This window comes from Bos indicus, chromosome 5, assembly GCF_029378745.1.
Source record: "Bos indicus isolate NIAB-ARS_2022 breed Sahiwal x Tharparkar chromosome 5, NIAB-ARS_B.indTharparkar_mat_pri_1.0, whole genome shotgun sequence".
Classification (NCBI taxonomy): domain Eukaryota; kingdom Metazoa; phylum Chordata; class Mammalia; order Artiodactyla; family Bovidae; genus Bos; species Bos indicus.
This window is the reverse complement of record NC_091764.1, coordinates 28,809,172-28,824,251: the sequence shown is the minus strand read 5'-3', so window position 1 is coordinate 28,824,251 and position 15,080 is coordinate 28,809,172. Positions and strand designations below refer to the sequence as shown.

Below are 15,080 nucleotides of genomic sequence, written 5' to 3'. Positions count from 1 at the left end.
CAGGAATCCAATGATCTGAGTTCTGTATCACATTCTGCACAGAACTTGCTAGGTCACCTCGCACCTTTCTGAGCCTTAGTTTTTCCCATCTGCAGTTGTGCTTTTGTTCAAGGAAACTATCTGGGTAAAACAAAACTAAAAACCAACCACATGATAAAATTTAAAAAACAGACGGAAAGGGCTTCCCTGGTGGTTCAGTGGTAAAAAATTCATCTGCTGATGCAGAAGAATGGGTTCAGTCTCTCGTCCAGGAAAATCCCACATGCCACGGAACAACTAAACCCGTATGCCACAGCTCCTGGGCCTGGCCTCTGGAGCTTGGGAAACACAGCTATTGAAGCCTGCACATCTAGAGCCTCTGCTCTGTGACAAGAGAAGCCACTGCAATGAGAAGTCCGTGCACCCCAACTAGAGAGTAGCCCCCACTCTCACTGCCACTAGAGAAAAGCCTGCGCCAAACAACAAAGACCCAGCACAGCTAGGAATAAATAAATAAATACATTCTCATTCCTAGTTGGGATTAAAAAAAAAAAAAAGATGGAAAAGCACTTTTCATCTAAGTGTCAGAGCCAATATAGAATCAGCACATAGCCCACAAGGTTGATATCCAACAGGCAGAGCAGAGAAGTACGCTGTGAGTGTTTAAAAAGGAAAGGGGGAAAGACTCCATGTTCACCTTAAATCCAGCCACTGCTCCAGACTGCAAATCAGACTCAATGTTTCCTGGATCCAGGTAAGCAATGCTCATAAGAAATCCTGGTCCCGTGAAGGCCCAGAGTTTACGAAAGCTAAAACAAGAGTACTGTACAAGAGAGGAATACAGAACAAAATGATTATCACCTCCAGGGGAAGAATGGATACATGCATATGTATGGCTGACTCCCTTCACTATCCACCCGAAACTAGCACAATATTGTTAACTGGCTATACTCCAATACAGAATAAAAAACTTGAAAAATAACAATAAAATAAAATAAAATTTATCTTGGAGAAAAAAAATGATTACCACCTCCAAATTCCTGGTCTAACTTATGTATTATTTTATCACATAAAAAGCAACAATATCAGCTTCATAAGAACAAAGGATTTCAGAAGTTGGACATAGGTGTGTCCAAGTTTCTTTTCCATCTTATCCATTCCTTATCAGCAACCTGGCTAGCTCTCTGTCCAAATAAGAGCCCTTCTCTTACCTGTCCTTCCAACAGCCTTTCATTCTAAAACCCCAGCAATAATAACCCCTACCTCTGTGCTCAAACACTACCCAAATGGGACAAAAGGCAACGTAAAAAAGGGAACATGAAAATCATGCTTTCTGGATCAAAAAATGCTCACCAGTAAAACTTGGCAATGGTTTTTCAAGGACCTTAGTTTCCTTAACAGTTTCTCTGACTACAAAAATTCAGTCTTCAGAGATTGCCTGCCAGAATTGACTCTGAGGTTGCTGATCTTCAGTTGTCTAGCAGACATTGTACACAGGTTTTCCCTAGATAATAGTATTTTCCTCCAAGGACCTGTCACTAACCTCCTCCTCAGGAATGGCAATCTTCTCATCAAAGTAGGTGGTGAAGGGGTCCTCTGAGCCCGCCCCGGGGGACTGCGGAATTGAGGAGTTACTGTATGCAGGGTTGATGGCACCAAGACTGGCAGAGTCTCCATGGTCTCCAGAAGCATCTTCTGAGTTAAAAGAATTGAGAAGAAATGAATTAAAATGAACAAAATACACTACTATTAAGGTGCTTGGTCGTGTCTGACTCTTTGCAACCCCAGGGACTGTAGTCTGCCAGGCTCCTCTGTCCATGGAATTTTCCAGGCAAGAATACTGGAGCAGGTTGCCATTTCCTACTCCAGGGGATCTTCCTGACCCAGGGATGGAACCCACATCTCCGGTGTCTCCTGCATTGGAGGAAGATTCTTTACCACTGCACCACCGGGAAGTCCAGTGCAGTTGGTAATATCAGTAATCATCTTTAGAAGTACTAACATTAAATCTTTTTAATACCTCAATAAATGCACAAGATCTACCTAACTCCGTCTCAATTTCCAGTACTATATTTTTAAATTAATTTTTGAATTGGCAATACATTCAAATGGCTGAAAATTTGAGAAACACAAAAATGCTTACAGTAAAAAAGCTCCCTCACAACCCCCTTCTCCAGTCACCAAGCCCTATATCGGTTTTCAACACTAATCTCACAAACGGCCTCCCCGTAGTTTCACACTTCTACTGTCACTTGCCAATTTCTAGAATCATTTCATTTTCTTCCAAAATCACTGATGTCTAGGGCTCAATATGTAACATCCCCAGACTAGCCTCACTGATCACCCAAATCTTAACTTTTAGAAGGAAATAGGCTAACAGGACACTTTCTCCACCTCCCACCCATTATTTGGTAGGATTTAGTCAAAGGATCATCCTTGGACATTATATCTCCATCAGGCTTCCCCAGAAACGGCTAACTTACAAACCACTATCATATTTCAGGCTAAAATCTGTAGCCGCAGAGAAATGACCAAAAAGGAACCCTTCGCCACCTGACATAGGCCTGCAGTGAAGAGCCTGGGGAGGGGGAGGTGTCACCCTTGCGACAGGAAGGCTCACCGCAGACTAATCACCAGAGTGATTAATCTTCCTCCTGCATTTCGCTGCTAATTTTAAATCCGGCCAGTGGGGGGGGGGGGGTGGGGAGGGTAAGGGCGAGGGTCTCACAGAAAAGGGCTAAGTCACCAGAAAGTTAGGAAACCCAGTCTGCTGAGACCATCAAATGGCTATTTTTAACCACAAAGCTCTAATCTCAGGGTTTCCAAGAACCCCTTGCAACCGCCAATTAGAAAAACAAAAGCTTTCTTTTTATAGGGAACTGACCCACTTCACCTTAAGTGACACTGAATTGAGGAGTAAATTTACTGAAAAGGAATGGAAATTCTAAAGGAGAAATTTAGACTCAGGAAGGATTAGTCAAAGCATAAAGTCTAATGAAATACTCTATAAGGTGCTAGCTCAGTATTTTCCTGTTCCACTCTTATCTGAAGTGTCTTCAGCAGCCAAAGCACCCCAGAGGTTTTTATACCAGGTCTGCAAGTTAGACTGCCTTTACAAGCACTATTGCTACAGAAACCAGACTTGCAGCTAATCTTGGCTCATCTCAGAACTGGAAATAAAATTGAGGCAGGTCTCTGTGGTTATAAATCCATTTTCATTTACAGCCTAAGTCACCAGGTCACCTAAGTCACCTCTGAATGGAGCAGGTCTCCATATAGTTGGCTGGGGGACAGGAGATGGTGACAATTTTTGATGGAACAGAGGACAAGAAGGACAATATGGTAAATTTCTGTTACTGGCTTAAGCCTAATTTCAAACAAAAATGAGTCAATAACACAAAGCTGTAAATTACCATCTGGTATCTTCTGTTCAGGACCCAACACCATGGTGGATACCTGAGTGCCTGAGTTCTTAGAAAAGGATTCTGGAAAAGAGAGAAGAGAAGGAAGAGAATTAGCAAGAACAAATTAAAACAAGTTCACAACCAGTATTCTGTGACATTGTTTGACTGAACCCTTACTATGCAAAAAGAATAATTGCTCTACTGAATTAGATAACCTTGAAAATAATCACAGTTTTCAGAATATGATTAAGAGATATTTAAGGGGAAAAAATGAAATACTGGCAACACGTGGAAACCAAAGTAAAGCAAAAGCTATTTCAGGCAAGTGGGCAAGTAGTTTTTAATAAGTATCCACGGGAGATAGTGAAGGGCAGGGAAACCTGCCATGCTGCAGTCCGAGGGGTCGCAAAGAATTGGACACGACTTAGCAACTGAACAACACCAAAAAAGCCTCCATACAGAGGCTTCCAGGCAATCAATCACCCAGTCTCCCACCCTTTACCTCCAATTAACCCAAATATTTAAAAGACTGACTTCCCACCATTTTGATGAGCTTTTAAGGACAAAGATCTATAACTCTTTGATCTAACTAACAATTTAAGTTCATGTTTCAAGTTTCTGGAGGGTGGGGAGAAGGGGGAAAGACCTCACCAGCACACTGGTAGAAGAGGGCCACTATTTCCCAGTCTCATCTTTCCCTGAGAGAGACTTCAGCTGTAAGGTTTCAGGTCTCATTCCCCAACACTTCAACAACTGAGAGAAGAGTGAATGACCATGCTCCCCTCAAGGAGAGCTGAGGCACCAGGAGAAAAAGCCACCGACAGCAGCCCGCCTGCACCTCTCTCCATCAGCAATAAGTAACCTACAAGGGGGGATGAGGAGTGAGGGATATTAGGGGTGAGAGGGGGTGTGGTAGTGAGGGGGTATCTCAGATGTCCAGCCTCCTAGTGGGTTAAGTTTAACTGGGGTAGAGAGCTTAAGTTTACTTGGGCTAAGTTTAACAGGGGGTAGAGGGAATACTAGTAAGCCCACTGGGCCACAGATCTATGGCATATTCTCCAGTCAACTCCACCAATAAGGTTAATTGTTTAAAAATTCTGATCTACTGATTAAGGAATCTACTTCTTAGTTATTTCTAAACTTAGAAATAATGGGAAAGGTAAATAATATTGTTAACCACCACCCCTTCAATCCCAATAACAACTATCCTGAAAAACTGAGGAAGCCTCCCCTTCTCTCTCCTTCACTATTCCTTTTCTACTCTTGGACGATTATTGCTCTTATGTGAACAGTGCTCTACTTTCTTTTTTAGATAATCTACCGACATATTCTAGGACTTCCCTGGTAGCTCAACAGTAAAAAATCCTCACGCTAATGCAAGAGACTTGGGTTCAAGCCCTGGTAGGGAAGATCCCCTGGAAAGGGAAATGGCAATCCACTCTAGTATCTTGCATGGAAAATCCCATGGACAGTGGAGCTTGATAGGCTACAGTCCATGGGGGTCCCAAGAGTCAGACATGACTTAGCGACTAAAACAACAACAAATCAACATATTCTATATCTGTTTTGCCAAATTACAGAATTAAGACCTGAAAGGAGTATTAGATTTCATCTATTTTCTGGAGTACACAACATACCAACATCTAAATCTTGCTAATTTAGAAAATACAAACTTTCAACTCTATAGTCACCAATAAGGAGACTCCTATAATAAACAGTAGCCATGTCCTTCCTATCAGTTTGTGCTATGAGATGGTTTCGTCAGCAGACCTCAATACTGCTGACTAAATCCCACCCCTCTTTCAGCCAGCACCTCAACTAAATGGGACTTACACATCTGACCACTCAGCAGCAGTACCACTTGGATTCCAATCACAACACAGATACTTTTACTTAATTCTAAGAAGCCAGGATAACACACAATAAACTAGAAACCACAAATCCGATCTGGGACTACGGCTCTTACACGGGAAATCGTGGGCTATTTATATGAGACAACTTCCTTATACTTCAATCAGCTCTGAGAACATTATTATTATCGGGAATTTCCTGGTGGTCCAGTGGTTAGGACTCCATGCTTTCCCTGCAAAGGGCAAGTTTAATCACTGGTCAGGGAACCAAGATCCCACAAGCCACAAAGCACAGGCCCCTCATCCCACTGCCCCCAAAAAGAGTATTATTATTGGGAGTTCCCTGGTGGCATAGCGATGAGGATTCTAGCCTTTCATTGCTGTGGCCTGGGATTCAGTTCAATCCCTGAATGGGGAACTAAGATCCTGCAAGCCACACAGCACAGCCAAAAAATAAATCAAATAAATAAAATGGAAAGACGTGCCAAAAAGTGTTAAAAGTGGTTATTTTTTAAAGAATATTACTATTAATGTTATATTGTTATTATTAAGAATAACTCAAGTTTCTAACTGCTGCCCTACTCGTAAAGAATCGATAAACTTCGACTACTTTTGCGTGACGACACTCGGTATCAGAAGGCACAGAAGCGTTCAGTGTACTTGAGGACGATCCCTGTCCAAAAGGAGCCTTTAAACCTTGCATCTTTAAAAAAGCAAAACAGTTGAGATAGTAGTGTGTTTTTCCCCAATATGAAGTGTGAAAAGGTGACAGTTAAGTAATTTTAAAAAGAAATATCTCAAGATAAAAATTTTAATAATTACTATTAGTATTCTAAGTGATTGTTCCCAAAATTACTTACAGAACTTGTAAAACACAAGAAGTCTGATCTTCTCTGTGAAATCTCTCTCCAAGAAAGAAAATGGGTTCTAGATTCCAACCTGTTTGCTGGTTTGTTTGTTTGTTTGTTGTGCTGCATCATGCAGCTTGTAGGATCTTAGTTCCTGGACCAGGGATCAAACTGGGCCCCGGCAGTGAAAGCACTGAGTCCTAACCAGTAGGCTATCAGGGAATTCCCTATTCCAAATTTCTCATCAAAACACTGAGTCAACAAATTATAAGCGCCATTGCTTGCAGTGTCTAGAGAACATAATTAGAGCAAGGAATGGAGAGTCAGTAGGCTCTGGGTGCTGCCCAATGTTAAGGTTTTCACGAAAATCCAACACCCATACAGAAGCAGTAAGTTAATATAAGACCACTCTGCTCTCTAGGACCATACCACCAGGTCACTTCAGTCATTAAATTACGTTAAGAAAAAGATCAAGTGGAGATACAAGCAACAAGATTCAACCCTGCAGTACTCGGACAGTTATGATTAACAATGTGCCTTGACTTTCTAGCTCACCCCCAACCACTAAGTGTCACCTTCTCTTAAAGCCAGTAATTTCCTCCTATCAAACAGCCATCGACAGCAGCGGGGGGAAAAGGCACTCACGGGTCAATGTAATATAACTATTTTATCCCATTCCTTATCAAAAAAGTTGTAAGACTGTTTTACAAGATAAGAGTGCTAATTACATTTTCTGTCTAAATGTCAAAAGTCTACATATCCTTTGACCCAGCAACTCCATTTCTAAGAATGCATAATAAAGAAACATTTGTACAGGAAGTATCAGCATATGCAAGAATATTTCTCACAGCACTGTTTGCAGCGTCAAAAGACAACTACGACATTCATAGAATGGAACACTGTAAACAAGGGAGATCTAAACGGACTGACAGGAAACAGTCTCCAAGATACACTGTGAAGTTAAAGATACAATTTATAGAACTCTATGCTATCATTTATGCAGCAAAAGAGAGAGATTGAGAAAATACATGTACAGAGGAAATCCAAAGGACATGCCCAAAACTGGTAATGCCAACTCCAAGAGCAAGGAGTGGAGGAGCACAAACGAGGTCAAGCAAAAGGACCTCTCATGAAAATACACTGTGTGCAGTTTTACAATTAAAAAAAAAAAAAAAAGCCAAGTAAATGCATCATTTATTTTTTAAAAACATAAAGATCATGCAGATTTACTCAGTTCCCCAACAAACACCTCAGGAACCTTCCGTTTTTCAACGAACACTTCAGGGACCAATTCTCTCTGATGGAGCTTCTGCAGTGGATTTCCAGAGAGCTGAAGCCTCAAGCTTAACTTACTACTACTTGGACTTAGTGCGCAAACAGCCATACTCTGAAATTGTGATTTGGAAGTTTCTCCTGAATCCAAAGAAATAAAAAAATCCTCCTCAGCAAATCCTCCTCTTCACTCCCTAAAATGGGTTAAATGGCCCTCTTTCATGTTCCCCAAGGCATCTGCTGCTTACTACTATCATATCATGTTATTCTGAAAGCACTTATTCCCTGATACTACTCTTGCAACTTCTCTGCAAGTTTGAAATTACATCAAAATAAAAAGTTATATCCTCCAACACTTACTAGTTATAAAAACTTATGAAATTTAATTCACAGTAATTCCAGGTGTTCTCTTGGCATTTACAAGAACTCTAGAAGAACAGTGTGAATAGCCCAAAACTGGTTTAAAAATCGCCAACAAGGAAGTGTGAAATACTGAATATTAAATACATACAACTTCAACTTTTCCCCCCACGGCTAAAAAAATGCTTGAATTTAAACTAATATTTTTCTTAGAAAACTCTCTTATAGAGAGCAAGGGTACCCCAAGCCATTTCATTGATCTTAGGAGCTGTTGCAAAGGTCTCCCTAAAATTAATTTGAAGTTTTGGAGAGGACTGTTTTTTGAACTGTCCTCTAATTCTTCTCCCCGTCTTTCCCCCATTATATAAATAAAATCAGAGACAGCATTAAGTAGGAAAAGAAGTTTCATAGAGGCAACCATAAAAGTGTGCATGGAATCAGTTGATTAGATATATATGAACAGGAATGTTTAAAGCTGACTGGCAAACCCACCTCTTCTTCCTCAGCCAATACTCAGTGTTCAACATGCTGGTGACAAAGTGGAAACTGCCAGAAACAGGCATTAAAAGTCATACTCAAGTTGTTTATTAGAGAATAAAAAGGAGTTGTGATGAAAAAAAAAATTTAAAAAAGAATTCCATTTGCTTGAAGAAAACATAAAGATTTCTAGATCCTTCTAAAATTCCCTTTTCTCTAAAGGTCTACTTTAAGGCTAAAGCACTTGATAATCTTACTAAACCATTATTATTAATCTAGCTTTTATATTATATAAGATGTTCCTCATGAAGGTGAGCTCCTGCCCCCGTATGATTGAGAGTCAACAAAACTGAAATATTCCGTGGTTCAAACAGAGCTCACTGCTGTCTGAACCTTTGTTTTTTAGAAATATCTATTTATTTATTTGGCTGCGTTGGTCTTAGCTGAGGCGCAAGGCACCTTTAGTTGCGGCATGTGGCATCTGGTCCCCTGACCAGGGATCAAACCCGCCCTGTACTGGGAGCAGAGCCTTTGCCACTGGACCACCAAGCAAGTCCCTGAACCTACAGGCTTTAATAAGGAGTACTACTGGCCATTTTTCAAAATGAGAAACGGTAACTTCCTCTGTTTTTCCACTCCAGGTCAATAAAGCACCCATTTCTCAGTATTTCCATCAAGATATCCATCTAATTGATTCCAAAAATCTCCCCCCACAGTGGATGATGGGAGAGAAATCAGCTTAGAAAAGTCATGTGAATTTCTAAATTATAATTGAGGATGTGAAGTGTGGAATTGCTTTTTAAATTTCGATTTTAAAAAATCCTATTTTTCTCTCATAAAAATGAACTTGATATAAAATCGACATATTGAAAAAAAAAGATAGGTTGGAAAGAGATTACCTCTACTTCCTGACAAAATAACAAAGCGAAAAGCCCCTCTGGTTAACAAAAACGCCTTGAAACTCTAATCCTCTCCACCCTAGTGGGTAATACTTCAGTAAGCTGAAAGCCACACAAGCACACCCAGTTCATTGAGTACAAACAGTGCTGCCGCTGTACAAAGAGCTTCACTTACAGAGCATCTCTCTCTCTCTGGCACAAGGTCCACAGACTGTGTTCCTTTTTTTTTTTCATGTTACTGACTTTTTATATCATAGTAATGATCTGAAAATTGGACACATCTCATTTAGTCTTTCAGAATACCACAATTTCAACTCACCAAGTTCGCTGTTTGCCACCTGACTTAGACTTTTGAAAATCTGTTTTATGGTTGAAAGGAAAACCTAACATGGAGAACATCTAATGATTAAGAAAGAAGAGAAAGGTTAGGCAGCAATTAAAGGAGAGAGGGGGTAAGATACCGGGAGGAAGAGTACAGTTGATAACAACATCAGCTGCCTGGGTGTCAAAGACGATAACAGTGGGGAGAAATGTGGCCAGGCTGTCAAGAAGTACTGTGCTTTTAGACAAAAATATCACTCATCAGCCAGAGACTTCAGAATTAGAAGGGCCCAATTAGTATCTGTTAAACTGGGCTCTTCACTTTCTCTGCTCAGCCCTCTGAGGCTTAGTCAGGTTCCAAACCTCCTTGCCTGCTTACATGACAGGGCCACTAATATCTTACTTCCAGAAACTACAGCTTGGTCTTTGTTCCTCCCAACTCTCACTGTAAGTTTCCCCTGATTTCCTCCCGATCGACCGATGTTTACAGTAGTATTTCCCTCTGACAGCCCAACCTGGCCTTCTGGGCCTGACACAACTATCTCAGAACACAACTCCAAGCATTGCAAAAATTTCAAAGACAGCTTTACCCTCAAGTAAGAAAGTCTATTAAACTAATCTATACCCACTTCTTGCCTCAGGGGAAAAAAAAAAAAACGTTTTGCCCTTATACTTAAGATAGCTTTTCTCTGGCAGAAGTGAGGAATGATTACCATTAGATTACATTCAACTTATTTATTCCAATGAAAGATACTGGCTCCCTCAATGCAGACTGACCTTAACAATATTAAGTACATATTTTCCCCAAAGTTTCTTTGCTTAAAGCAAAGAAAAATTATCTGTAAAAACAGAAAATATATATAAGATTCTCCAGGCCTCCTTCTACTCTTTGGAACCTGCTGAAATTTCAATAGTTAACTTGCAGCCTCCTTTCATTACCTAGGAATTGTATAGACACTCTATAAATGGATGGAACCAAAGCAAACAAAAATACCCACACAGGATGACCTACTAGTAATAAGAACAAAGACAAGACTGAGAACCCTAATTTCCCAATCTAAGTTTTTACTGGGAGCTGATTCTTACATTAAAAAATGTAAGTTACTCTGATCTTAAAAGTGGAAGAGGAATTAGACAATAAATATATTTTTATCATTCCTGGCCAACTCTTTGACATTCCATTCTGATATTACAGTTTATAATTCATATTTATTGTTTTACTATATCCATGATATTCCTGATGATACCTGGAGGGCTCTTCATGTCTCCAGGGGCCAAGAACGTTAATTGTTCAACATGCGTTTGTTAAATAATCAAGACTAAATGGCATTGGATGGCTGAGACAACAAGGATCTCAGTCTCCGAACTCCTCATATTCTGCACATTCAAATGCTCCCTGTCCTCTTTTCCAAAATATTTATTCAAACCAGACTCACATGATAAAGATGACAACAATATTAAAGAAAAAGGCTTCCCTCTCTGCCTCAAGCACTTAACTCTTTAAAGATATCACTCCCTGTCCTCCTTATTAAAGCACAAAGGTTTCACAATGGTCTTCACTTGCACAAAGCCAACATCAAACTTTCAACACTACACAAATACTAAATTGTCTTAATAAAAAGCTAGCAAACAGGCCAGCATACTTTATGCAGTAAGCCATGTTCTTTTTTTGTAAATCCAAAGTTTCTCATTTAGCGATTAGTTCCCAATTCTGCTACTTATGTAAACAGCAGTTTTCCTGGAAGGGGAGAACTGAAAGACAGAAATGTCTTCTATTAAAGCCTTCCAGATAGTATCAAGAGAACCTCAGAGAAACTTTTAAACTCACAGAAAGAGCCTAAGTCTGTCAGCAGACATTTCTATCTACATACACAATAAGAAGATAGGGGCTAAAGACGTCTTTGATTTCACAGCACTCACCCAAACTCTTAGAACTAAAAGTCAATTATTAATAGAAAAGATGCTGCTTTGTAAACACCAGTATTGAGTCAAAACTGAACCAAGGACTTCCTGGGTGGTCCAGTGGTTAAGAGTTCACTCTCCAATGCAGAGAACGTGGGTTTGATCCCCGGTTGGGTAACTAAGATCTCACGTGCAGTGGGGCAACTGTTGAGCCCATGCCGCAGAGAGAACTCAGCGCATCTCAGCTGATGTAGCCAAATAAATAATAAACAAAAGAAATAAATATTTTTTTTAAAAAATGAACCAAATCTGCTTAGCTCTGAGGTGTATTCCAAGGGATCACCGCTGATTTCCTAACAGTAGAGTAAGACTTGCGTCAAGCTTCCCCATTCACTAATAAGAACTGCAGCCAGGCTGCCCAGAAATTCCCCGCCCAAGTCCCATGGCCATCCCGGAAATTTGAGGAACCAAGTGTGCTGCAATCATGGCCTTTTTGGTAGTGGGTCCAAAAAAAAAACAGTCTGTAGGCCAAGACTGTGAATGAAATATTACTCAATGAAAAACTAAACAGCCAAAGAGGTTTTCATTTACCCAACACAGCTATCATGGACAGACGGTACTGCAGAGCTGGAGTTTCCAACCTGACTTAATGATAAACACCCAGCAGAGAGTCTATAGTCACAAGATGTGAATGGAAAACAGGCCTAAGGGTTCACTGGCCATAGGCTCAGGGGATTCTGAACAAAGAATAAGTAATAAAGTCAGAATTCTTTTAGTGTGGAATCTTTTAGGGGAAAGAAGGCACTTACAGGTAATAATATTATAACAAAAGGTCCTACATGCTAGGAACTGTTCTAAGCACTTTATGTGTATTAATTCATTTAATACTCACCACCAACTCTTTAAGATACTATCAATCCCCATTTTAAGTATGTGGAAACAAAAGAACAAAGAGCCTAAGAATCCTGCTCAAAGGTTTACAGAGCCCAGAAGTGCTGCAAACTAGTTGGGGTTCAGATTCCACAAGAGTTACGGGAGAAACACAAGGTCCCCTAGTTGCAGCAATATTCACTACAACTATGGCCAGCAAAAGTTTCTGGAAACTTGTCTCCTCTTGCCTCGCATTCCATAGAATTTTTGCTTTTGCTTTTTGCTTTAAAGAGGTGTCACACTCCCTTAACTCCATCACACTTCTTTTGAAAGCAGTGGACGGTATGAGAGTATCTTCACTTTACACACAGGAAAACTCAAGTCCAGGTTATTCAACCTCTTCAATGATGCTCTTTGAAATAGTCTGATATATGAAGAGAACTGGGGGAAACCAACTGAAAACAAAACAAACAAACAAAAAGAGAACGTCCAAAAGTAAACATAGCTGCAACAGCACGAACCTATGAAACCGAACAGATGTCGAGCAGCCAGCCACCCTTCTCACACACGGAGTGCGTTGCCCCTACAAAAGTTCCTGAGCCTGGAGGCTGCACAAACAGCCCTAAAACCGATCTACACAGCAGGACTCAGCGGTCTGTCCAGGCCCTTCACACGAAGAGGCCCTTCTTGGATGTCGCCTGAAGTAAAATGAATTCTTTCGCTGAAGTGCGGCGGCGGGAGGCCCAGGAAGCGGACGGGGCATCAGGGCTCCGAAGATAACAAGGAGGCCGAGGGGACCTTGCCCCTCGTCCGTCGGCCTCTCCCGCGGCGTGAAGCGGGGTCAGCAGACCTTCGACCACGGGTCCCGGGACCGCGGCAGGTCCGCCCAGGGCTTCAGCCATTTTCTCTTCAGGTCTCTTTAGGCCGCGGCGGGGAAGGGGCGAGGCCCCTGCGACCTCCGGCGTTCGCTTCCCTCCCCCGCCTCCCGGCGCCCTCCTCTCGCTCTTCCTTTGAAGAACGCGGCTCCGTCTGGAACCCGCGTCCAGGCCCTCCAGCCCGCGCCGCCCCTCGCAGACCCGCCTGGCGCCCCGCACCCCAAATACTGGCAGCGGCGCCTGGTCCCAGGCTGGCCCTCGAGCCGCCGGGAGCCCGGGAAAGCGGGGCGCCCGCGTGACCCCTGACCTGGCCCGCTCCCCACCTTACCGGCTCCGCAACCACTTGACAATCGGTCCCCGCTCCAGCGGCTCCATATCCCTGGAGCCAGCGCCACGCCAGCCTACACGCCCCGCGATTGGCCGACAGGATCGCAGCCGCACGTTCCTATTGGCTGGACTCTCCATATTCGCCGCAGCGGCCAACGCGCGTGGCAGGCTGACTACTGACCCCGAGTCTCCGCCCACTCCAGGCTGACTGGGGGCGGGGCCACGGAGGCCTGGGCGGGAGCTGTCTGCGGCGGAGCTAGTGCTGGAGCTGGTCCAACCCACACTGTGTTGTGGAGTCTCCCACCCCGCCAGCAACCTGCGGACGAGTACGTTTCCTGCTGTAGTTCGCCGTGGCCTCGTTAGGCCCTGGAAGACAAGATCATTTCTTCTGAGACACGGCTCTATGAGAATTCCAGCTCCACCCTGCCAAGTATAGCCACCTCCCGCCCCCAGAACCACATCATGGTATCTGCTGCCCCACCAAGAGCGCCCCACACCTGGGAGGAACCGCGAAGCATCAGCTAGTGCAGCCAGTTCGACTGCATCAGGTGCCCTATTCCGAAGTCTCGGCAATGAATTTTCCTTTCTCCTACTCAGCTGCCTCGCTTCTTCTCCCAAACTTTATTTTCCACCTACCCCAAAGCAGTCCCGCTCCATTCCCAGTTTCAATCGCACATCCCAGTCTTTGTCTGAAGATTACGACCAGGCTAGTGGTGCTTCAGAAAGGAGAAAATAGTCTGACTAACCACCCTAATTTTCTACAATGTCCTTTACAGCTGCAGAAACATTCTTAGACCCCTCTCTCTACCGGCCCCCACATCGCCCCCATAACCGCTTTCCTTAAAGGTAACCAAGCATATCTAATCAAGTCATAGACCTAGAGAAGAAAAGCATAAAGCCCTCCAACATGTTTCTTCGTGTAAAAACTGCTAGGAGAAATTTTTATTAGTTGATAAAAGAGTCCAAGAGAAGAGAAAAGGAGGGTTTTGCAAAAAGGAAAATCCAAGTAAAGTACAAACAAATTCAGGGACCAAAAAAACTGATCTGAGCATCATCAGTGATCCGATACAGGCTGGTTTCCATACCGAATTTCTCCTAGGGAGAAAAGAAAAGGTACAAATTAGTTCTGAGAATCTCTCTACAACACATACAGAGTGTTTCAGAAAGGCTTGATGAAGTCCCTCCAGAACAGAACCTTTCCTTTGGGAACTTGTACTGCAACTAGAAAATAAAATGGCTGGAGCCTTCTTATCGCGTTCCAGGTCTGCTCTGGTGGGTAGATTCCCTGGGCTATTATATGCTTATTGCTGGCTACTTACTTAGCTCACACTGTGGGGCATCCTCCTTAAGCTGTTTCTTCATTGTGCAGGCTCGGTCTGACTTTCCCAGTGGCGCTCCTGTTTCTTGCCTCTATATATAGAGACAAGTGCGCCTCCCCTTGGTTAGACAGGCCCCTTACCCTGCTCTGGGCAACACATTGTTAAAGACACTGCAGAGAATTTCAAGAAGCAAACCACACCCTTCAAAGCATAATCAAATTTCATCTTTGACCTTCCATGAAAAGGAAAGCATCATATATCTGCCACTCCTGGATATTAAGGAACAATTAACTGCCTGTGAAAACTTTAATTCTAAGATTTCATCTCTGTCTTATTTCACGGGTGCTCGAGGCAAGCCTGTGTGTGCCAAGTGGTGG

General features: G+C 42.6%; 1 protein-coding gene across 8 annotated transcripts in view; it reads right to left on the bottom strand.

The window, feature by feature from the left end:
• The window catches only part of LOC109559099 (natural resistance-associated macrophage protein 2), a 43,820-nt gene extending 29,029 nt beyond the window's left edge, over positions 1–14,791 (bottom strand). For 3 of the 8 annotated variants that reach the window (XM_019960567.2, XM_070789105.1, XM_070789106.1), the window contains exons 1-4: positions 14,704–14,791; positions 3,393–3,464; positions 1,523–1,674; positions 677–802 (exon numbers count right to left, since the gene is read on the bottom strand). In XM_019960567.2, coding sequence (XP_019816126.1) covers positions 677–802; positions 1,523–1,674; positions 3,393–3,464; positions 14,704–14,746 — 393 coding nt within the window. In that variant the 5' untranslated portion in view covers positions 14,747–14,791. Of the gene's footprint in view, positions 1–676; positions 803–1,522; positions 1,675–3,392; positions 3,465–12,703; positions 13,311–13,385; positions 13,540–14,703 lie in introns of those variants that run through there. The other 5 variants (XM_019960568.2, XM_019960569.2, XM_019960572.2 and 2 more) reach the window with 5 other exon arrangements.
• Positions 14,792–15,080: the final 289 nt, after the last annotated feature.